This window comes from Schistocerca serialis, chromosome 5, assembly GCF_023864345.2.
Source record: "Schistocerca serialis cubense isolate TAMUIC-IGC-003099 chromosome 5, iqSchSeri2.2, whole genome shotgun sequence".
NCBI classification, from domain to species: Eukaryota; Metazoa; Arthropoda; class Insecta; order Orthoptera; family Acrididae; genus Schistocerca; species Schistocerca serialis.
In genome coordinates this window covers 244,977,672-244,998,257 of record NC_064642.1, presented here as the reverse complement: position 1 = coordinate 244,998,257, position 20,586 = coordinate 244,977,672, and the positions used below count along the sequence as shown (strand labels likewise).

Genomic DNA, 20,586 nt, shown 5'->3' with positions numbered 1-20,586 from the left:
ACAACAATTTTCTTCCCTGGCCACCCGTTCACCATATTAATCATCATACATTTTTTTTTATGGAGATTTGTGAAGGTTTATGTACCACCAATGCTCATGTTCCCTTTTTGTGACTGGATAGAGCATTTACTGCAGACCATCATGGAGGACATGCTATATCAAGTTTGGGAACACTTTGATTACTGTGTACATGTGTGTCATGTGACCAAGAAAGCACATTTTGAGGGACTGTGATTAATGCATCAGAAACCTGGATGGTTGCCACTGCTCATGGTGCCCATATAAAGGAATAAATTGATTTTTTTATTAATTTTTAAAATGGAACCATTCGTTTATAAATGTCCTGTACTTCAACTCGTCAAAAAAAGAAGGAAGTAAAAAAAAATGTTCATAGAAAGACAAGAATACTGCAATATAAATCCCTTAGGAATGAAATATATAGGAAGTGCAGGTCAGCCAAGGTGAAATGGCACCAGGAAAGATGTGAAGGAATTGTAAAAGAGATCATAGTTGGGAAAATTGACCAAGCATATACAAAAATCAAAACAGGCTTTGGGTAAAATAAAAGCAAAGGTGGCAATATTAAAAACTAAAAAAACTAAACTCCGCCCAAACAGGCCATGAAGGCCCAACAGTACCGACTGGCCTCCGTGTCATCCTAAGCTCCCAGGCGTCACTGGATGCGGAGATGGAGGGGCATGTGGTCAGCACACCACTCTCCCGGCCATATGTCAGTTTCTGAGACCGGAGGTGCTACTTCTCAATCAAGTAGCTCCTCAGTTTGCCTCACAATACTGAGTGCACCCCACTTGCTAACAGCACTCGGCAGGCGGATGGTCACCCATCCAAGTGCTAGCCCAGCCCGACAGCGCTTAACTTTGATGATCTGATGGTAACCGGTGTTTCCAATGTGGCAAGGCTGTTGGCAGCAACATTAAAAGTGCACTGGTAATTCCATTGTTAAATGCAGAGTCCAGAGCAGATAGTTGGAAAGACTGTGTTGAAGGCCTCTAAGGAAAACTTGTCTGATGACATGATAGAAGAACAAATTTCAATCAGTATGGAAGACAGAGAGTCCAGCATTAGAGTCAGAATTTAAAAGAGCTCTGGAAGACCTTAGATCAAATAAGACAGAAGAGATAGATTGCATTCCATCAGAATTCGAAAAATCATTGGAGAAAGTGGCAACCAAATGACTGAGTTGATATGTATAGACTCTATGAGACTGACATGTCATCAAATTTTTGGAAAAATATTCGCACAATACCGAAGCCAGCAAAGGGCGGTAAGGGCAAAAATTATCATACAATCATCTCATGCACCCAATATACTTACTAGAATAATATACAAAAGAATTGGAAAGAAAATTGAGGATCTGTTAGTTGATGATTGGTTCGACTTTAGGAAAGGTAAACATACCAGGGAGGCAATTCTGACATTTCACTGGCTAACAGAAGCAAGACTGAAGGAAAATCAAGTCACATTCAAGCATTTGTCAATCTGTAAAAAGTGTTTAGCAATTAAAATGGTGTAAGACACTCGAAATTCTGAGAAAACTAGGATTAAGCTATAGGGGAAGAAGGGTAATACACAGTATGTGCAAGAACCAAGAGAGAAAAATAAGGTTGGAAGACCAAAAATTAAGTGGCCATATTAAAAGGGGTGTAAGACAAGGATGCAGCCTTTCACCTTTATTGTTCAATCTATACATCAAAGAAGCAATGATAGAAATAAAAGAAAGGTTCGAGAGCAGGTTTTAAATTCAGAATGAAAGGATATCAGTGATAAGAGTTGCTGACGTTGCTATCCTCAGTGAAACTGAAGAAGAATTATGGGGTGTGTTGAATGGAATGAACAGTCTAATGAGCACAGAAATGTACTGAGAGTAAACCAGAAAAAGACAGAAGTAATGAGGAGTATCAGAAATGAGAATAGCAAGTAACTTAAAATCAAAATTGGTGAACACAAAATAGACAAGGTTAAGGAATTGTGCTACCTTGCAGGCAAAATAATCCATGACAAACAAAGCAAGAGGGATGTAAAAACACAGAGAAAAGTCTGCTGGTATCAAACATAGATCTCAATTTGAGAAAGAAATATCTGAAAATGTGTTTCGAGCACAGAATTATATGGTAGTGAATCATGGACAGTGGGAAAAGTGGAACAAAAGAGAATCGAAGTGTTTGAGTTCTGGGGCTGCAAAAGAATGCTGAAAATTATGTGGACTGATAATATAAGGAATGAGGAGGTTCTCTGCAGAATAGGTGAGGGGAAAAATATATGAAAAATACTGACAAGAAGAAGGGGCAGGACTAGAGACAAGCATTAAGATCATAGTAAATAATCTCCATGGTACTAGAGGGAGTTGTAAAGGGGAAGAACTGTAGGGCAAGACACAGATTGGAATAAATTCAGGGAGTAATAGAGGATGTAGGGTGCAAATGCTACTCTGGGATGAAGAGATTAGCATAAGAGAGGAATTCGTGGTGGATCACATCAAATCAGTCTTCTGTTGAAACAATCCCTGACATGATCATCATGCACATTAAGGTGGAAAGAAGACTGGCCAAAGGAAACAAGATACTCCAAGTCCACGCCGTTTGGCTTCACATTTATTTACAGAGGTGCTCATTTAGAGAAACATGCCAGTGTGTCATCGAACCTAAGGCTCCACAGAACCTTCCTAAGTATATGACACAGCAATTCCCACGGTAGATCATTTCTCTATGAATTACAGTACAATCTGTGAACAGTGGTAGAGAGTGCTTAACATTATAAAATAACAAATTGATGTTTATCATTATTATAAGCTGCCACATCACACTTTTGTGCATTATGTGACTTTATGATGATGAGTCTGCATCAAGGATAAACTTTGCTGAGCACTACTTGATGCAGTTTACTTGATCACATAACATGTCAGATATTCCCATAATATCTTAATAATTAACCGATAGTGCATAATAGTATCAAAAGCTTTAAGTTAAGAGATATGGATCATCAGATGTATAATCATGATGAAACAGTGTTTATAATCAAATGGTAACAACAGAAATTCCCATGTAAAAATTTAAGAAATAAGACGAGTTTTAAAATGAATTGAGACAGAATTATCCTCCTCTTTTTCATAAATAAATCAGGTAGTCATCAAGTGCAACCTTTTTGCATAGTCAAAAGTAAAAGCCTGAGATGTTTGAAGTTGTAAACATGTCATTATTACAGTTCACCTACATGCATTAAGGAATGTTGATGACACATGACATCTTTATACAGTGGTTTTGAGAAGACTTCTTCCATGAGTTAGAAAGCACCTATAATCGTGATAGAAGAACCCCTGCTATGCAGTGTTGCAGTCAGGAGATAGAAAAACAAAAATTTGTTTTTGTCTAAAAACAGAATGACATCAATGCAGCCACTGTATTGAGGCATCATATTAGTATTTGAGGCTCATTGCTGCCATGAACTGTTCACCACAATAGTGAATTCAGATGAGGAATGTAAATTTTCTTGAAATCTGTGAATCTGAAGACTGTTACATATTTAGTAGGCCTGGTCTGGCAAAGTATCAGTCTGATCCTTATTAGGAATTTCTGGAACAAGTATTCCATTGAAGAAAATGTAACACATAAAGAATGTAGTGACACAGCTTCCAACTGCAATGACATTCAGTCTGCAAGCTATGTTCTGCCTTGCAGTATTCATCTTGAAGTACTGGACCAGTCGGCAGCTGCTGACGATGTCCAACCAAATTCACAGATCATAGATTAAAAAGACATCATTAATATCATACAAAATGAAAAGGGTAAAGCAGTCAAAGATGAGGATTGAGAAGAAGAAGTGCCTTGTCCTGGTCAATATATATTTCAACTGCTTTGTTTTATGAAACAAAACATCAATAGACTGCATCTACTAAACTGTATAATAATAGTGTTAAATGTATGGAAATCAAACTGTACAGCAATCTCCCAAAACAAGTAGAAAGTATTCAAGAATCAACAGAATTTTAATAAGCCCTAAGAGCATTCCTAAAAAAGCGTTGCTTCTACAGCACACAAGATTTTCTTGAATGTGACCTATCATAAATCTGTCATCCCAGCAGCCAGAGACTGTGGTCATGTGTGTGCGAGTTGCATTTATGTGAGTGCATGTGTCTCTGATGAAGGCTTTGGTTGTCGAAAGCTCATTTTCTGACAGTCTTTTTGTTGTGTCTGTCTAGACTCGGCATTTTCATTATGTGGTGAGTAGTGACTATCCTCCTCCTCATATTGCTATCATAAACTAAATTAGATATTTTGGTTATCTTTAAAAACTAAATTGTTGTTTAGAAATAACCTATTGTCCATAAAGAACTTTCACAGTTTTATGTGGCCAGTGTTGTTATTTGAAGTTATTCTAATATTATTATTATGAATACATACAGATCATATCTTCAGTGTTATGTTCACTGTAGGAAAAAATGTTATGTATATGTATGTTATTATATCACCTGTTTGACTTGTCCCATATCGTTGTTCATTTCTGTACACTGAATGATTCGTGTATCAATAAAGATACAATTCAATACAAGAAGAAAGCATAGAAGATATTCCAAGTACATATGAAATATTAATAACATGAACAAAATGATTATAAGCATGGAGAGACAAAGTGGCCAAAGCATATTCAGTTGTTGCACGTGCTGAACATAAAACAATATGCACAAAAGAAAATGCATGAAATGACTCACAAAAAAAAAAGGTTAACAGACTTCTTTAGAGTGATAGAAAAATGAACCTATTGTAGGTTACAGATGGTGTTGTAAATTACTAGTTTCAACCTGTTTGAAGGGTGTGCTGATACTGCAGCTGTTTGTTTAATTAGTGAGAACTCCTCCAGTTGCTGCTGGTAACTTTATTGTGTCCACAACTGATTTTAGCTTTTACATTAGGCAATTTTCAAGTGGTCATTTGATATTGTTCCTCTACAATGTAGTCTTTTAGAACCACTTAAAAATGTCCTAATGTAAAGACTGAAACTGGTAGTGGATGCAATAAAATTCTCTACAGCAACTGGAGTGGATTTCATTAATTAAAAGGGTTGTAAATAGTTATTATTTTGTAGCATATTTTACATACCATAGTGTAATACTGTGTTTTATTTGGAACTACTGTAATGTTACTGTTGTTCATCAGTTATCTGATTGCTGTATTTGGTAAGTTTTTTTAAATGTTTTACTTCTAATACACTGTATGGTACAGTAAAAAATTGCATTATGTGAATTCCATTTGTTCAACAACCCAGTTGAAATGTCTGTTCATGATTAAATTTATTCTAAGTGACCACTTTCATTTCCAAAAATAATATTCATAGCAATGATGGGCTTACCTGCAGGGGAAGTCACATCATCACAAAGTTGTGATAAGTGTTGGTTTGACTCTACTGCTGTCTTGGCTGCACCTAGTACAGTTTGTGTCACTAGCCTTCTGGCCAATTCCCTTGGTAGGCCCATCCTCACACCTCCAGTACATAATGCTTCCATGATTGCATACACCTGAGTCAGATAATAACGTATGTTGTAACATGTATACTTCCCTTAAGACCAATGCCAGGGGTAATAGATATTTTCCTGTTTATTCATATTCATATCTTTATTTACCACTGACCATACACTGAGGTGGCAAAAGTCGTGGGATGGTGATATGCATGTATACAATGGCAGTAGTACCACTTACACACAATATAAAAGGGCAGTGCACTGGTGGAACTGTTATTTTTACTCAGATGATTCATGCAAGAAGGTGTTTGACATGATTATGGCCACACGACAGGAATTAACAGACTCTGAATGAAAAATCGCAATTGGAGCTAGACACTTGGGACATTCCATTTTCGAATTGTTATGGAATTCAATATTCTGAAATCCACAGAGTCAAGAGTGTGCTGAGAATACCAGATTACAGGCATTATTTCTCACCATGGACAATGCAGTGGCCAACAACCTTCGCTTAATGAGTGAGAGCAGTGGCTTTCATGAAGAGTTGTCTGTGATAACAGACAAGTAATGCTGTGTGAAATAACCACAGTAATCAATTTGGGACACATGATGAACATATACATTAGGACAGTGTGGTGAAATTTGGCATTAATGGGCAGACAACTGATGCAAATGCCTTTGTTAACAGCACAAAATTACCTGCAGTGCCTCTCCTGGGCTCGTGACTGTCTCAGTTAGACCCTACATGACTGGAAAATCATGGCGTGGTCAGACGAGTACTGATTTCAGATAGTAAGAGCTGCTGGTAGGGTTTGAGTGTGGCTCAATCCCCATGAAGCCATGGACCCAAGTTGTCAAGCTACTGTGTGAGCCGGTGGTGGCTCCATAATGGTGAGAGTTATGTTTATATAGAATGGACTGGGTCCTTAGTCCAACTTAATGGGAGCATTGACTGGAAGTGGTTATGTTTGGTTGACTGGAGATCACTTGCAGCTATTCATGGACTTCATATTGCCAAACAATGATGGAACTTTTGTGGATGACAAGGCACCATGTTACCAGTTTGAAGAACATTCTGGACAGTTTGAGTGAATGATTTGCCACTCAGATTGCCTCACATGAATCTCATCAAACATTTCTGGGACACAATTGAGGAGTTAGCTTGTACACATAATCCTGCATCAGCAACATATTCATACCTATGGATAGCTATAGAGGTAGCATGGCTCAATATTTCTGTTGGGAGCTCCCAATGGCTTCTTGAGCCCATGCCATGTTGCATTGCTGCACTACACAGTGCAAAAGGAGGTGCCCCCTGACTTTTGTCACCTCACTGTACATACAATGGATTAGGCTGCATCTCTTATACATAATTACAGACATACATAGTTAACAATACACTTAATTACAGTCATAGATAATTACTGTCATTTAGTCATACATTTGCAATTTTAACATATGTTCACAATCTGTATATCAAGAAGTCCTGTTATATTATAAAACAGGATTTCAGCCAAGTAGTTATACAATGTTCTTTGAAATAATTTCCAAGATATGTACCATGCTGGGGGTAATAAGTTATTAAAGATGGTCACAGAGCTGATTCTGGGTGAGTGGGCTACTTTTACCAGTCTGTATCTTGGAATATCCATTTCCATTTTGCCCCTGGTGTTCTGCTCATGAATATCTCTTCCTACGTGAAATTCTTTTATATTTATTATAATTTTTAGCTATGAGAGATGTATGCACAGGTTTACATTTTTGAGTATATTAAGTTTTCTAAACAGATGTTGACAGTGATCTCTTGGGTCAGTCCCACACATTTCTCATATGACCTTTTCTTTTTTATTTTCGGTATATCATGTATGATGAAGAGTGACCACCCCCCCGCCCCCCTCCCCCACCAGCAGTCAATAAGAAATGTGAGACTGGAACAGACTAAATATATTATGTGAGTCATAGGTATTCAGAAGTAACTACATCTCATCTTCTCTAGACTATATATATTTCTCTTGATATTATTTAGCAAAACTGACTGAAGTGTACTCCCCAGGTCAACTTATAGCTAATATGACATCTCAAAATTTTAGCTGATTGATTTTCTGTATTGTTAGATAGTTCTAACAGAAGATAACGATTCTCACCTGTGTTACACAGAAATTATCTGGACGAGAACAATTTCACTGAAGCACCTAGTGATTCCAGTGACTTTTATTTTAATAATGAGTTGTCTTTATGGGTGGTAAACTATTGTTGTGTCATGTGTATAGTAGATCACAGAATAGGAAACACAACATGACAAATTATTGATTAAAATTATGAAAAAGAATGATCCAAAAACTGATACCCGTGGCACCCCATCCTCAACAATTTTCACCAGAGAATCTCTGTTTCTCATAGAGACAAAATATTTTTATTACTGAAGTATGAAGTACTTATTTTTACGGATGTATGACCCAGAAAATTCAAGCCTCTCAAGTAATATTTCATCAGGAATAGACTCAAAGGAGTATGTAGGTCACATAGAACTATGAAGGCTATGTTCTTATTTTAAAAAGCAGTGAGTATCTGGTTAGTAACATCAAGAACTCCTGGCATGGTATTTTACTCCATATGTAATAAAACTGATTCTTTGGAAAGAGGTAATTTTCTTCAAAATAATCACTTAATTGATTGTATACAAGAGTTTCAAATATTTTGGAAATTATTGGAACTATTGAGATTGGACGAATACAGAATAAGGAATACCTTTAAGAAAATGGCAGCTGTATTCACAAAAAGTTGTTTGTGACCGAAAAACTGGGGCTTACATAGAAAACTAATTTAAAAATCTGAACTTTAATTTACACTGAAGCTGTGTTAGAGAAGTAGGCACAAGCATAGAACAGATTGGACACATACCACAAAAAGGAATACATTTAACAAAATGGGAGCTGTATTCACAAAAACTTGTTTGTGACCTAAAAACTAGGGCTTGCATAGAAAACTAATTAAAAAATCTGAAATTTAATTTAAACTGAAGTGCCTGTAGACAGGCGGAACACTGTGCATTGGTTGGCAATGTCTATATAAGAAAAGAAGTGTCTGGTGCAGTATGGCAGGTTATCAAGATTTAAATGAGTTTGAGCGTAATGTTATACTTGGCACATGAGCAATGGGACACAGCATCCCTGAGGTAGTGATGAAGTGAGGATTTTTCAATACAACAATTTCATGAGTGTACTGTGAATATCAGGAATCCAATAAAACATCAAATCTCTGACATCGCTGTGCACAGAAAAAGATCCTGCCAAAAAGGACCAACAATGACAGAAGAGGATCGTTCATGACAGAAGTGCAACCCTTCCACAAATTGCTGCAGATTTCAATGCTGGGCCATCAACAAGTGTCAGCATGTGAACCATTTAACAAAACATCATCAATATGGGCTTTCCCGCGGGGCTGCTACGGTCGCAGGTTCGAATCCTCCCTCGGGCATGGATGTGTGTGATGTCCTTAGGTTAGTTAGGTTTAATTAGTTCTAAGTTCTAGGGGACTTATGACCACAGCAGTTGAGTCCCATAGTGCTCAGAACCATTTGAACCATTTGAATATGGGCTTTCAGAGCTAAAGGCCCACTCATTTAACATTTATGACTGCACGACACAACACTTTGTGCCTTGCCTGGGCCCGCCAACACTAATATTGGACTGTTAATGACTGGAAACAGATTGCCTGGTTGGACGAGTCTCATTTCAAATAGACATGCATGGTTACGGAGGCAACCTCATGAATCCATGTCAGCAGGGTTCTATTCAGTCTGGTGAAAGCTCTGTAATGGTGTGAGGCATGTGTAGTTGAAGTGATATGGGACCCCTGTTATGTCTAGATACAACTCTGACAGCTGACACATATGTAAGCATCCTGTCTGATCACATGCATCGATTCATGTCCATTGTGCATTCCAATGGACTTGGGAAATTCCAGTAGGAAAATGTGACACCCTACATGTCCAGAATTGCTGCAGAGTGGCTCCAGGAACATTCTTCTGAGCTTAAACACTTCCACTGGCCACTGAACTCCCCAGACATGAACATTATTGAGCATATCTCAGATGCCTTGCAATGTGCTGTTCAGTTGAGATCTCCACCCCCTCATACTCTTTTGGATTTATGGACAACCCTGCAGGATTCTTAGTGTCAGTTCCCTCTAGCACTACTTCAGACATTAGTCGAGTCCATGCCATGTCATGTTTCAGCATTTCTGCATGCTTGCAGGGTCCCTACATGATGTTAGGCAGGTGTACCAGTTTCTTTGGCTCTTCAGTGTATATAGGAACAGCGTTAATCAAGACTCATATTCCCAACCAAAGGCAGCATCAAAGAATATCAAAAAGAGAATAAGTTGTTAACTGAAAATTAAACAGACTGAAATTAGCACAAAATAGTATTACTATCTTCATGGCATTAATTTAGTTGTGAATAATGAGAGCAAGGATAATCTGAGCTACTTACATATGCTGGACCAGACCCACTTAATGCAGTAATAGGATCCATATAAGTTTCAGGAACCTCTTCACAAGTTCCAATTGAGCCAAACAACTTTTTTGTCAAATTTATGTCCTCAGGTCTGGCTGCACTTCCACAAGAGAATACTGATGCTGCACAACGAACAGTTGCTGGAGTATTAGGCATCACCCTGATTACACGAACATCTTTGGGTAGGCTCTGAAAGGTAGGAAATATGAAACATTTAAAATCGAACAATGGAAGATCCAGGATGGAATGTAACAATATTAGAGAAGAAAAGTTGCTACTCACTATATAGTGGAGATAATGAGTCACAATAGACACAGCAAAAAGATTCACATAATTTTAGCTTTTTGCCAATAAGGCCTTTGTCAGCAATAGACACACACACACGCATGCACTCACACACACACACACACACACACACACACACACACACACACACACACACACATATGCATGTGCGCACAAACGCAACTTGCACACACATGTGCAGTCTCAGATAACTGAAACGACACTGTGAGCAGCAGCACCAGTGCATGATGGGAGTGGAACTGGGTGGGGGTAAGGAGGAGGCTAGGACAGGGAGGGGGAGGAATAGTATGGTGGAGGTGGCGGACAGTGAAATGCTGCGTTTATATGGAGGGCAGGAGAGAATGTGGGGAGGGGGGTAAGTAGTGGAAAGGAGAGAAATAAAAAGAAATTAAAAGACCGGGTGTGGCGTTGAAATGACAGCTGTGTAGTGCTGGATAGGGAGCAGGGAGCGAGCTGGATGGGTGAGGACAGTGACTAATGAAGGCTGAGGCCAGGTGGGTTGGAGGAATGTAGGATGAATTGCAGGGAAAGTTCCCACCTGCGCAATTCAGAAAAGCTGGTGGTGGTAGGAAGGATCCGTATGGCACAGGCTGTGAAGCAGTCAATGAGATGAGGGATATCATGTTTGGCAGCATGTTCAGCAACAGGGTGGTCCACTTGTTTTTTGGCCACAGTTTGTCAGTGGCCATTCATGCAGACAGACAGCTTGTTGGTTGTCATGCCTACATAGAATGCAGCGCAGTGGTTACAGCTTAGCTTGTAAATCACATGACTGGTTTCACGGGTAGCCCTGCCTTTGGTGGGATAGGTGATGTTAGTGATTGGACTGGAGTAGGTGGTGGTAGGAAGATGTGTGGGACAGGTCTTGCATCTAGTTCTATTACAGAGGTATGAGCCGTGAGGTAAGGGATTGGGAGCAGGGGTTGTGTAAGGATAGACGAGTATGTTGTGTATGTTTGGTGGACGGCAGAATACCACTGTAGGAGAGGTGGGAAAGATAGTGGGCAGGACATTTCTCATTTCAGATCATGACTTAAGGTAATTGAAACTCTGGCAGAGAATGTTATTCAGTTGCTCCAGTACTGGATGGTACTGAGTTACGAGGGGAATGCTGCTCTGTGGCCAGACTGTGGGACTTTGGGCGGTGGTGGGAAACTGGAAAGATAAGGCACTGGAGATTTGTTTTTGTTCAAGGTTGGGAGGATAATTACGGTCAGTGAAGACTTCAGTGAGATCCTTAGTATATTTTGAGAGGGACTGCTCATCACTGCTGATGCAACAACCACAGGTAGCTAGGCTGTATGGAAGGGTCTTCTTGGTATGGAATGGGTGGCAGCTGTTGAAGTGGAGGTGTTGCTGGTGGTTAGTAGGTTTGATATGAACGTAGTTACTGATGTAGCCATCTCTGAGGTGGAGGTCAAGATCTAGGAAGGTGGCTTGTTGGGTTGAGTAGGACCAGGTGAAGCAAATGGGGCAGAAGTTGTTGAGGTTCTGGAGGAATGTGAATAGGGTGTCCTCACCTTCAATCCAGATAGCAAAGATGTCTTTAATGAATCTGAATCAGGTGAGAGGTTTAGAATTCTGGGTTTTTAGGAAGGATGTCCCTAGATGGCCCATGAATAGGTTGGTATAGGGTGGTGCCATGCGGGTGCCTATAGCTGTACCCTGGATTTGTTTGTAGGTAATGTCTTCAAAGGAGAAGTAATTGTGGGTGAGTATATAGTTGGTCATGGTGACTAGGAAGGAGGATGTTGGTTTGGAATACATAGGGTGTCTGGAAAGGTAGTGTTCTATAGCAGTGAGGCCATAGGCATTAGGAATGTTAGGGTACAGCGAGCTGGCATCAATAGTGACGAGCAGGGCACCATGTGGTAAAGGGACAGGTACTGTGGATAGTCAGTGGAGGAAATGGTTGGTATCTTTTATCTAGGAGGATAGGTTCCAGGTAATAGATTGAAGGTGTTGGTCTACGAGACCAGAGATTCTCTCAGCGGGGGCACAGTAACTGGCCACAATGGGGTTGCCTAGCCTAGCCACCCGTGGTCATCACATCTGCAGTGATGAGAGGGTCTCACTGAAGCCTTCATTGACTGTAATTATCCTCCCAACCTTGTGCAAAAACAAATCTCCCGCGCCTTATTTTCCAGTCTCTCACCACCTCCCAAAGTCCCACAGTCCGGCCACAGAGGAGCATTCCCCTCATAACTCAGTAACATCCAGAACTGGAGCAACTGAATTACATTCTCCGCCAGAGTTTCGATTATCTCTCGCCGTGCCCTGAAATGAGAAATGTCCTGCCCATTCTCCTTTCCAACCCTCCTACAGTGGTATACCGCTGTCCATTGAACCTACACAATATACTCTATCCTTACACAACCCCTGCCCCCAGTCCCTTACCTCATGGCTCATACCCCTGTAATAGACCTAGTTGCAAAACCTGTCCCATACATCTTCCTATCACCACCTACTCCAGTCCGATCAGTTACATCACCTATCCCACCAAGGCAGAGCTACCTGTGAAACCGGTCATGTGATTTACAAGCTAAGCTGCTACCACTGTGCTGCATTCTATGTAGGCATGACAACTAACAAGCTGTCTGTCTGCATGAATGGCCACTGACAAACTGTGGCTGAAAAACAAGTGGACCACCCTATTGCTGAATATGCTGCCAAACATGATATCCCTCATCTCAATGACTGCTTCACAGCCTTTGCCATATGGATCCTTCCCGCCACCACCAGCTTTTCTGAATTGTACAGATGGGAACATTTCCTGAAATTCATCCTACATTCCAGTAGCCCTCCTGGCCTCAACCTCTGTTAGTCACTGTCCTCACCCATCTAGCTCCCTCCCTGCTCCAATTCCAGCTATACACAGCTGTCATTTCACTGCCACACCCAGTCTTTTTATTTCACTCCTTTCTGCTACTTCCCCCTCCCCCCCTCCCCCCCCCCCCCCCTACCCACCTTCTCACCTGCCCTCCATATAAACTGCAGCACTTCAATGTCTGCCACCCCGACATACTATCCATCCCCCTCCCCGGCCCAGCCGCCTCCCCAGCCCCACACAGTCACCACTCCCATCATGCACTGGTGCTGCTGCTTGCAGTGTGATTTCAGTTGCCTGAGACAGCAGATATGTGTGCAAGCTGCATTTGCGCGAGTGTGTGCGTGGATGTGTGTATGTGTGTCTATTCCTGACAAAGGCCTTAATGGCCGAAAGCTATAATTGTGCGAATCTTTTTGTTGTGACTATCACGACTCAGCATCTCCACTATATGGTGAGTAGCAACTTTCCTTCTCTGATATTGAAACATTTAAAACTTATATTTACCATTCTAACTAAGATTGTCCATACTGTTATTTGAGTTAGAGGTAAATTTTGAGAGTTATATTGTTAGCACTTTGGAAATCAGTGCTCTTTAGTTCACCAGTCAAATATTCTCACTGTCATTGTGTTTATACTGAACAGACTCATAAGTGGAGACATTATCCACAACAACATAAATGTTTCACTGATTTCACGTAAGACATAGCTGCTGGAAAAGGTAGTATCAAGATTATAGTATCTAATTTTGACAGACAGAAGTGGAAAGACTCCTAATGGGCATGAAGATTATAGTGCAAGAAGCATTCAATGAATCAAAAAGTAAAATACGGTAACTGATTTGACTAAAATTAATAAGTTTCAGTGTTACATATAGTTAGTATCAGGAGAGAGACTAACATAATGTCCCTGAAGAGGAGCAGCATCCTTTAAAGTGGTTGCAGTGACAACAGCTTGGATGATTGATTGATCTGACCTAGTAGCATTGGCCAGTATGGCCTAGCTATGTTGGTATTGTGAACGTCTGAGACTGATAGGAAACCACAGCAATTATATTTCCTAATGTCCTGCAGTTCTGCTCTATGGTTTAATAATGATATCCTCTTGGGAAAACTTGTCCAGGAGGTAAATAATCACCCATTTGTATATCCAAGTGGGGACTCCTCAGGAGGGAAGAGTCATCAACAAAAACAAAGTTTTCTATGTGTTGGAGATTGGAGCATTAGAACCCTTAACTGGATAAGTAGGTTACAGAATTTAAAAATTCTCATAGATAGGATGAAATTAGATATAACAGAAATTAGGGAAGTGCAGAGGCAGTAAGTGTAGGACTTCTAAGTGGTTGAGCACAAAATCAATTAGGGGTAATGAAGAAGTAAGCCTAATAAAGAATAAGAAAATAGGAATGCAGGTGAGCTACGGTCTACAGCATGGTGAAAAAATTTTCATATCTAATATAGACACAAGGTCACCAGTCACCACGGTAGTACAAATTTAAACGCCTACTGGGTTTGCAGGTGATGGAGAGACTGAAAGACTGTATGATGAGGTAAAATTATTAAGGGAGATGCAAATCTGATTGTTGTGGGTGACAGGAGTTCACAGTATGAGAAGGCAAAACATAGATTGAGGACATAGAATGAAAGGAGGAGTTACTTGGTTGAATTTTGCATGGAGCAAAATTTAATTATTGCCAACACTTGGTTTAAGAATCATGAGAGAAGTTTGTATACCTGGAAAAAAGCCTGTAGACACCAAAATATTTCAGGTAGATTATATCAGGATAAGACAAAGATACTGAGATTAGATTTCAAACTGCAAAGTATTTCCAATAGTAAAGGTGGACTCTGACAATAATGTATTAGTTGTGATCTACTGATTGAGACTAAAGGGAAGTGCAGGAAGGTGGTAAGTTAATAATATGGAATCTGGATAAGTTGAAAGAATCAGAGGTTAATGATGGTTTCATAAAGAACATTAGCCAATGATTAACTGGAACACAGGAAATGAATACGAATACAAGGATGAATGTGTAGCCTTTTGAGATAATACAGTGAAAGGAGCAGATAGTCAAATAAACAAAAAGTCATGGCCCAGTAGAAATCCTTGGACAACACATAACGTACTGAAATTAACTGACAAAAGGAGGATATATAAAAATGTGTAAATGAAGTGAGTAAGAGGGAATGCTGAAGTCTAAAAAAATTAGAATGATAGTAAGTGCAAACTGACAAAGGAAGAATGGGTACTGGAGAAATTCCAGGCTGTAGAAGCAAAAATGACTACGGGAAAGACAGACAAATTGTATGGGGAAATTAAAGAGATGTTTGGAGAAAAGAGGAGCACCTGTATGAATATTAAGAGGTCAGATGGTAAGTCCATACTAAGCAAAGAAGGAAAGGCAGAAAAGTGAAAGTGTGATGTAACAAGGTGAAATCCTCATCAGACAACTTGCCAATATGCATGCACTCCCTGACAACTGATCAGGACCGGCAGTTCGAGTCAGCCCTGTTCTCCAAGCTCTACCACTTGTGTGGGTGCTACTGGTTCCACACCATGACCTACCATCCTCAATCCAACTGACTAGTGGAATGGTGGCACTGCACTCTCAAGGCAATGCACACATGCCATAACCAGGAGTGGACAGAGACCCTCCCTGGATGCTGCTGGGCATATGAGCTGCCTATAAAAAGAAGATCTATATGCCTCACTGGCAGAGGTGCTCTACGGGGAACCAACCATCATATTTTTTTATTTTTATTCCATGTTTGTTATTTATTCAGAAACAATTTTTTTCACTTCATGAACCACAAAAAATTGCAAAGTACATATTTTGTGTTCTGGCATAACCACAAGCACTGGAACAAACCGTGTGTCAAACTTACATGAACATTGTATATAGTAAAGGACTCTGACTTGTTTGCATGTCACACATCGCTTGTGACACCATTGTAAATTCCAAGTTAAATATTGTCAGTTTTCTTATTTGTAATAAAAACCATTAATATTATTTGCTTGAATTATTGTATAGCATTCTGAGAATGCAGCATCCCTTAGGTACCCTATATGCAATGATTGGGTAGGACCCCAGATTTTGAATGACAAACATTCAACTAAGGAAAACACATACAATATGCTGCAACCGCAGTCTGGATGTTTAATCTGTTGCTTTATAGATTATGTTACTCATATCACTACATGAAAAACATGTGACATATTTCCTTAAACTTACTCCTTTCATTAAACTACATACACCAGCAAAAAGTAAGTTGCACAAACATTTGAATGTGAGACAAAACATCATATTAAACTGTTTAAAGACTTTTACAATTAAGAGCAAATGGACAGATTTGTTCACAGTAACTCATCAACAGGCGACATATGTGGAAGAGAATTTAAACAAAATATTCTCATATAGTATTTTTGATTATAGACAAATTTGGAGCTCATAGAAATGTATATGTAAGTCTGGCACAAGATGGTGCATAGTAATTTAACTCTAAAATTATTTTAGTATTATTCAGTAACTGTCCCCACAATTTGGAATGTTAGATGTTAAAATCAAAAGCTACTACCTGCAACTACCCATCAAGAGTGACTACACCCGGGGACTATCTACCACTTGGCTCTGCTAGACTGTGAAGTCCTCAAGAAATGAGAACAGGCAGAGTTCATTAAATCTGAATCTGAAAATCTGTCTTCCCAGGAACATAGCATGTGAGAAACCACAATATCAAACTCTCTGAACTGCCAGGGACCTGACATTCTTGATCTACATTCACTCAAGTTAAGATTAACTCATTCCACCATCTCTCGATTGCACTTTATCTGAGCCTCTAACCCTGGAATTCTGGAAAATTGTCTCATCCAGATCTTTGAAACAGGAGTCACAGGACGGTGGCTGATATGAGTCTCCGAATGTCAGTTTCTCTAACTGATTATAGTTTGGAGGTGTGTATCTTGAATCACAAGATGACGGTGCCCCATCTGATGATAAATAATCACTCACACTCCTGTCATTTACTATGAACACTTTTATTCTCACAGCATATACAAAGGTGTGTAGCATAGATCATGTGCTACAGAGAAATGATCTGGCAAAGATACAGTTGTTCTTGCTGCAGTAGGGCAGCACTATTATCGAGGGGTGTGGGGTGGGAGGAGGGAGGGTGGGGGGGGGGGGGGGGTTTAGAGCAAGTGGTTCTACATCCTCACAAATAGAATGGCATCAGAGTGACAGCTAGCAGTCATGTGGTGGTTTGTTTGTTAGGGATGAGTCAGAACATTCTGGACAGCAAGTGATTTGCAGATAGATACACATTCTTGGAAATGAAGTACTTAAGGCCGAAGAAGGGGTGTCACTGTTTGGGGATTGGAAAAACCTAGCCATTGTGAACCATGCAATCTTTTATAGCATGAAGAGATAACATTTCTCACACAGTGTGTAAAAATGCAAAGTGGAGTTTTATGGTTTTCACATTAGATGATATTTTGTGAAGGAATAAACATATTCATTAAGCAAAAACAACATATTGAAGACAATGTTGAGACTGAATTACTGGACCTCAGAGCTCTTGAAAGCAAACAGCAGTTCCAGAGCTACAGATAATTAAAAAATGTATTTTACTACCACAATTTGAAGTTAGTTAACTCAATTAATAAACCTGATATGACACTCAGACAGATACCAACAGATAGATCTCAGTGAGAGCTGTCTATTAATATATTCACTTACATCATTTACATGTTTCTTTGGCTAGCAGTAGGCTGTCATTCATTACTGCCTTTGATTTATCACTTTTGCAACGCTGCATAATTAACAAAATTATATGAATTTTAAAATTTTCCCGGCGAATTGACTGTTCAAACAAATTTTGGGCTTGGAGCCGGTCGTCGTTCAATACTTCGCACGATATTTCAACTGGGCACCTGCTAGTCATCTTCAGGTGAGCCATCGCAGACTGGCGATAACGTCCTCCGCTCCGCGTACTGTAACTATTCTGCGCATGCATCGAAAACTTGATAGTTGAACCGACACTGCCCACCAGCAGTGCCCTCGCTGGTGGAATAGCGGAACTCAGTCGCCCTCTGAGTTGCTGTTTGCCACGGCCGTCGATGCACTCTGTCGTCTTCGATTTGAGCAAATCGTGGAGATGATGGGATTCCATGCACTGTCCAGCTGGTAGCCGCTGTCACGGTTTAACAGATTTTCCGCCAGTCGTATTTCTACGGATTCTTTAATAATGGAGTCCCAAAAAGATGTTGCTGTGGACAAAATCATTTTTTCTCATACTTCATTGAATGTCCAGTAGAAATACAATGTTCAGCAATAGCGGACTTGCTTGCCTGCGAAAGGCAGGTGTAACGTTGATGTTCAGTGCAGCGTTCTTTCACGGTGCGTGTGGTTTGACCTATGTAAGCCATACCACATTGGCACGGTATCTTGTAAATTCCGGCCTTTTGTAGTAACAGATTGTCCTTAACTGATCCCACAAGGTCCGCAATCTTAGATGGTGGACAGAAAACCACTTTTACCTGAAATTTTCGGAGGATTCGTGCTATTTTAAATGAAGTGTTGCCAACGAAAGGAAGAAAAGCTAAAGATTGTTCCAGCATGTTCTCCTCTTTATTCACTTCCTGCTTCTTAGTTTTAACTGTTAGTGCCCTGTTAATCTGCCGGATGGAATACCCATTTTCGCTGAATACTGTCTTTAGATGGGCGAGTTCTTGAGATAAGCTATCTAGATCTGAGACAGTATGAGCTCTATGAACATGTGTTTTAAGCAAACTCATGGTTTGCGATGGGTGATTGCAACTCGATGCTTGCAGGTACAAATCAGTATGAGTGGGTTTCCGGTAAACTGAATGCCCTAGAGAACCATCATCCTTCCTTCTCTAGGGCATTCAGTTTACCGGAAACCCACTCATACTGATTTGTACCTGCAAGCATCGAGTTGCCATCACCCATCGCAAACCATGAGTTTGCTTAAAACACTTGTTCATAGAGCTCATCCTGTCTCAGATCTAGATAGCTTATCTCAAGAACTCACCCATCTAAAGACAGTATTCAGCGAAAATGGGTATTCCATCCAGCAGATTAACAGGGCACTAACAGTTAAAACTAAGAAGCAGGAAGTGAATAAAGAGGAGAACATGCCGGAACAATCTTTAGCTTTTCTTCCTTTCGTTGGCAACACTTTGTTTAAAATAGCAAGAATCCTCCAAAAATTTCAGGTAAAAGTGGTTTTCTGTCCACCATCTAAGATTGCGGACCTTGTGGGATCAGTTAAGGACAATCTGTTACTACGAAAGGCCGGAATTTACACGATACCATGCCAATGTGGCATGGCTTACATAGGTCAAACCACACACACCGTGAAAGAACGCTGCACTGAACATCAACGTTACACCTGCCTTTTGCAGCCAAGCAAGTCCGCTATTGCTGAACATTGTATTTCTACTGGACATTCAATGAAGTATGAGAAAACAATGATTTTGTCCACAGCAACGTCTTTCTGGGACTCCATTATTAAAGAATCCATAGAAATACAACTGGCGGAAAATCTGTTAAACCGTGACAGCGGCTACCAGCTGGACAGTGCATGGAATCCCATCATCTCCACGATTTGCTCAAATCGAAGACGACAGAGTGTGTTGACGGCCGTGGCAAATAGCAACTCAGAGGGCGACTGAGTTCCGCTATTCCACCAGCAAGGGCGCTGCCGGCGGGCAGTGTTGGTTCAACTATCAAGTTTTCGACGCATGAGCAAAATAGTTACAGTACGCTATATATTTCGGAGCGGAGGACGTTACCGCCAGTCTGCGACGGCTCACCTGAAGATGACTGGCAGGTGCCCAGTTGAAATATCGTGCGAAGTATTGAAAGACGACCGGCTGCAAGCCCAAAATTTGTTTGAACAACAAAATTATAACAGGAAAAATTCTAGTAGAATGTAAGTACTTAAGGAATAAAGGAGGCCACTCACCTAAAAGCACAAGTTTTGAGTCATCGACAGGCACACATGCTGGAGGGTGTGTGTGTGTGTGTGTGTGTGTGTGTGTGTGTGTGTGTGTGTGTGTGTGTACTCTATCTTTACTCTGACAGCTACGAAGTTTTCCATCTTTTTTGTGTGTGACTGTTGATGACTCACTGTTTCTGCTTCTTGGTGAGTGATCTCCTTTACTCCTAAAACAATTAACAAAATATTACACTGCAGCATACACTGATTTAAGTACTAGCTACCAGAATAAATACAGATTTCTATGCTTCAACATGAACCATGGACCTTGCCGTTGGTGGGGAGGCTTGCGTGCCTCAGCGATACAGATAGCCGTACCGTAGGTACAACCACAACGGAGGGGTATCTGTTGAGAGGCCAGACAAACATGTGGTTCCTGAAGAGGGGCAGCAGCCTTTTCAGTAGTTGCAGGGGCAACAGTCTGTATGATTGACTGATCTGGCC

General features: G+C 40.3%; 1 protein-coding gene across 3 annotated transcripts in view; it reads right to left on the bottom strand.

Moving 5' to 3' along the window:
• Positions 1-20,586, bottom strand: part of LOC126482297 (pyrroline-5-carboxylate reductase 1, mitochondrial-like) — a 176,797-nt gene that overhangs the window by 18,299 nt on the left and 137,912 nt on the right. For 2 of the 3 annotated variants that reach the window (XM_050106308.1, XM_050106309.1), the window contains 2 exons: positions 9,967-10,179; positions 5,365-5,530 (listed from right to left, as the gene is read on the bottom strand). In XM_050106308.1, the coding sequence (XP_049962265.1) occupies positions 5,365-5,530; positions 9,967-10,179 (379 nt within the window). The remainder of the gene's footprint in view (positions 1-5,364; positions 5,531-9,966; positions 10,180-20,586) is intronic. The other variant, XM_050106310.1, reaches the window with a different exon arrangement.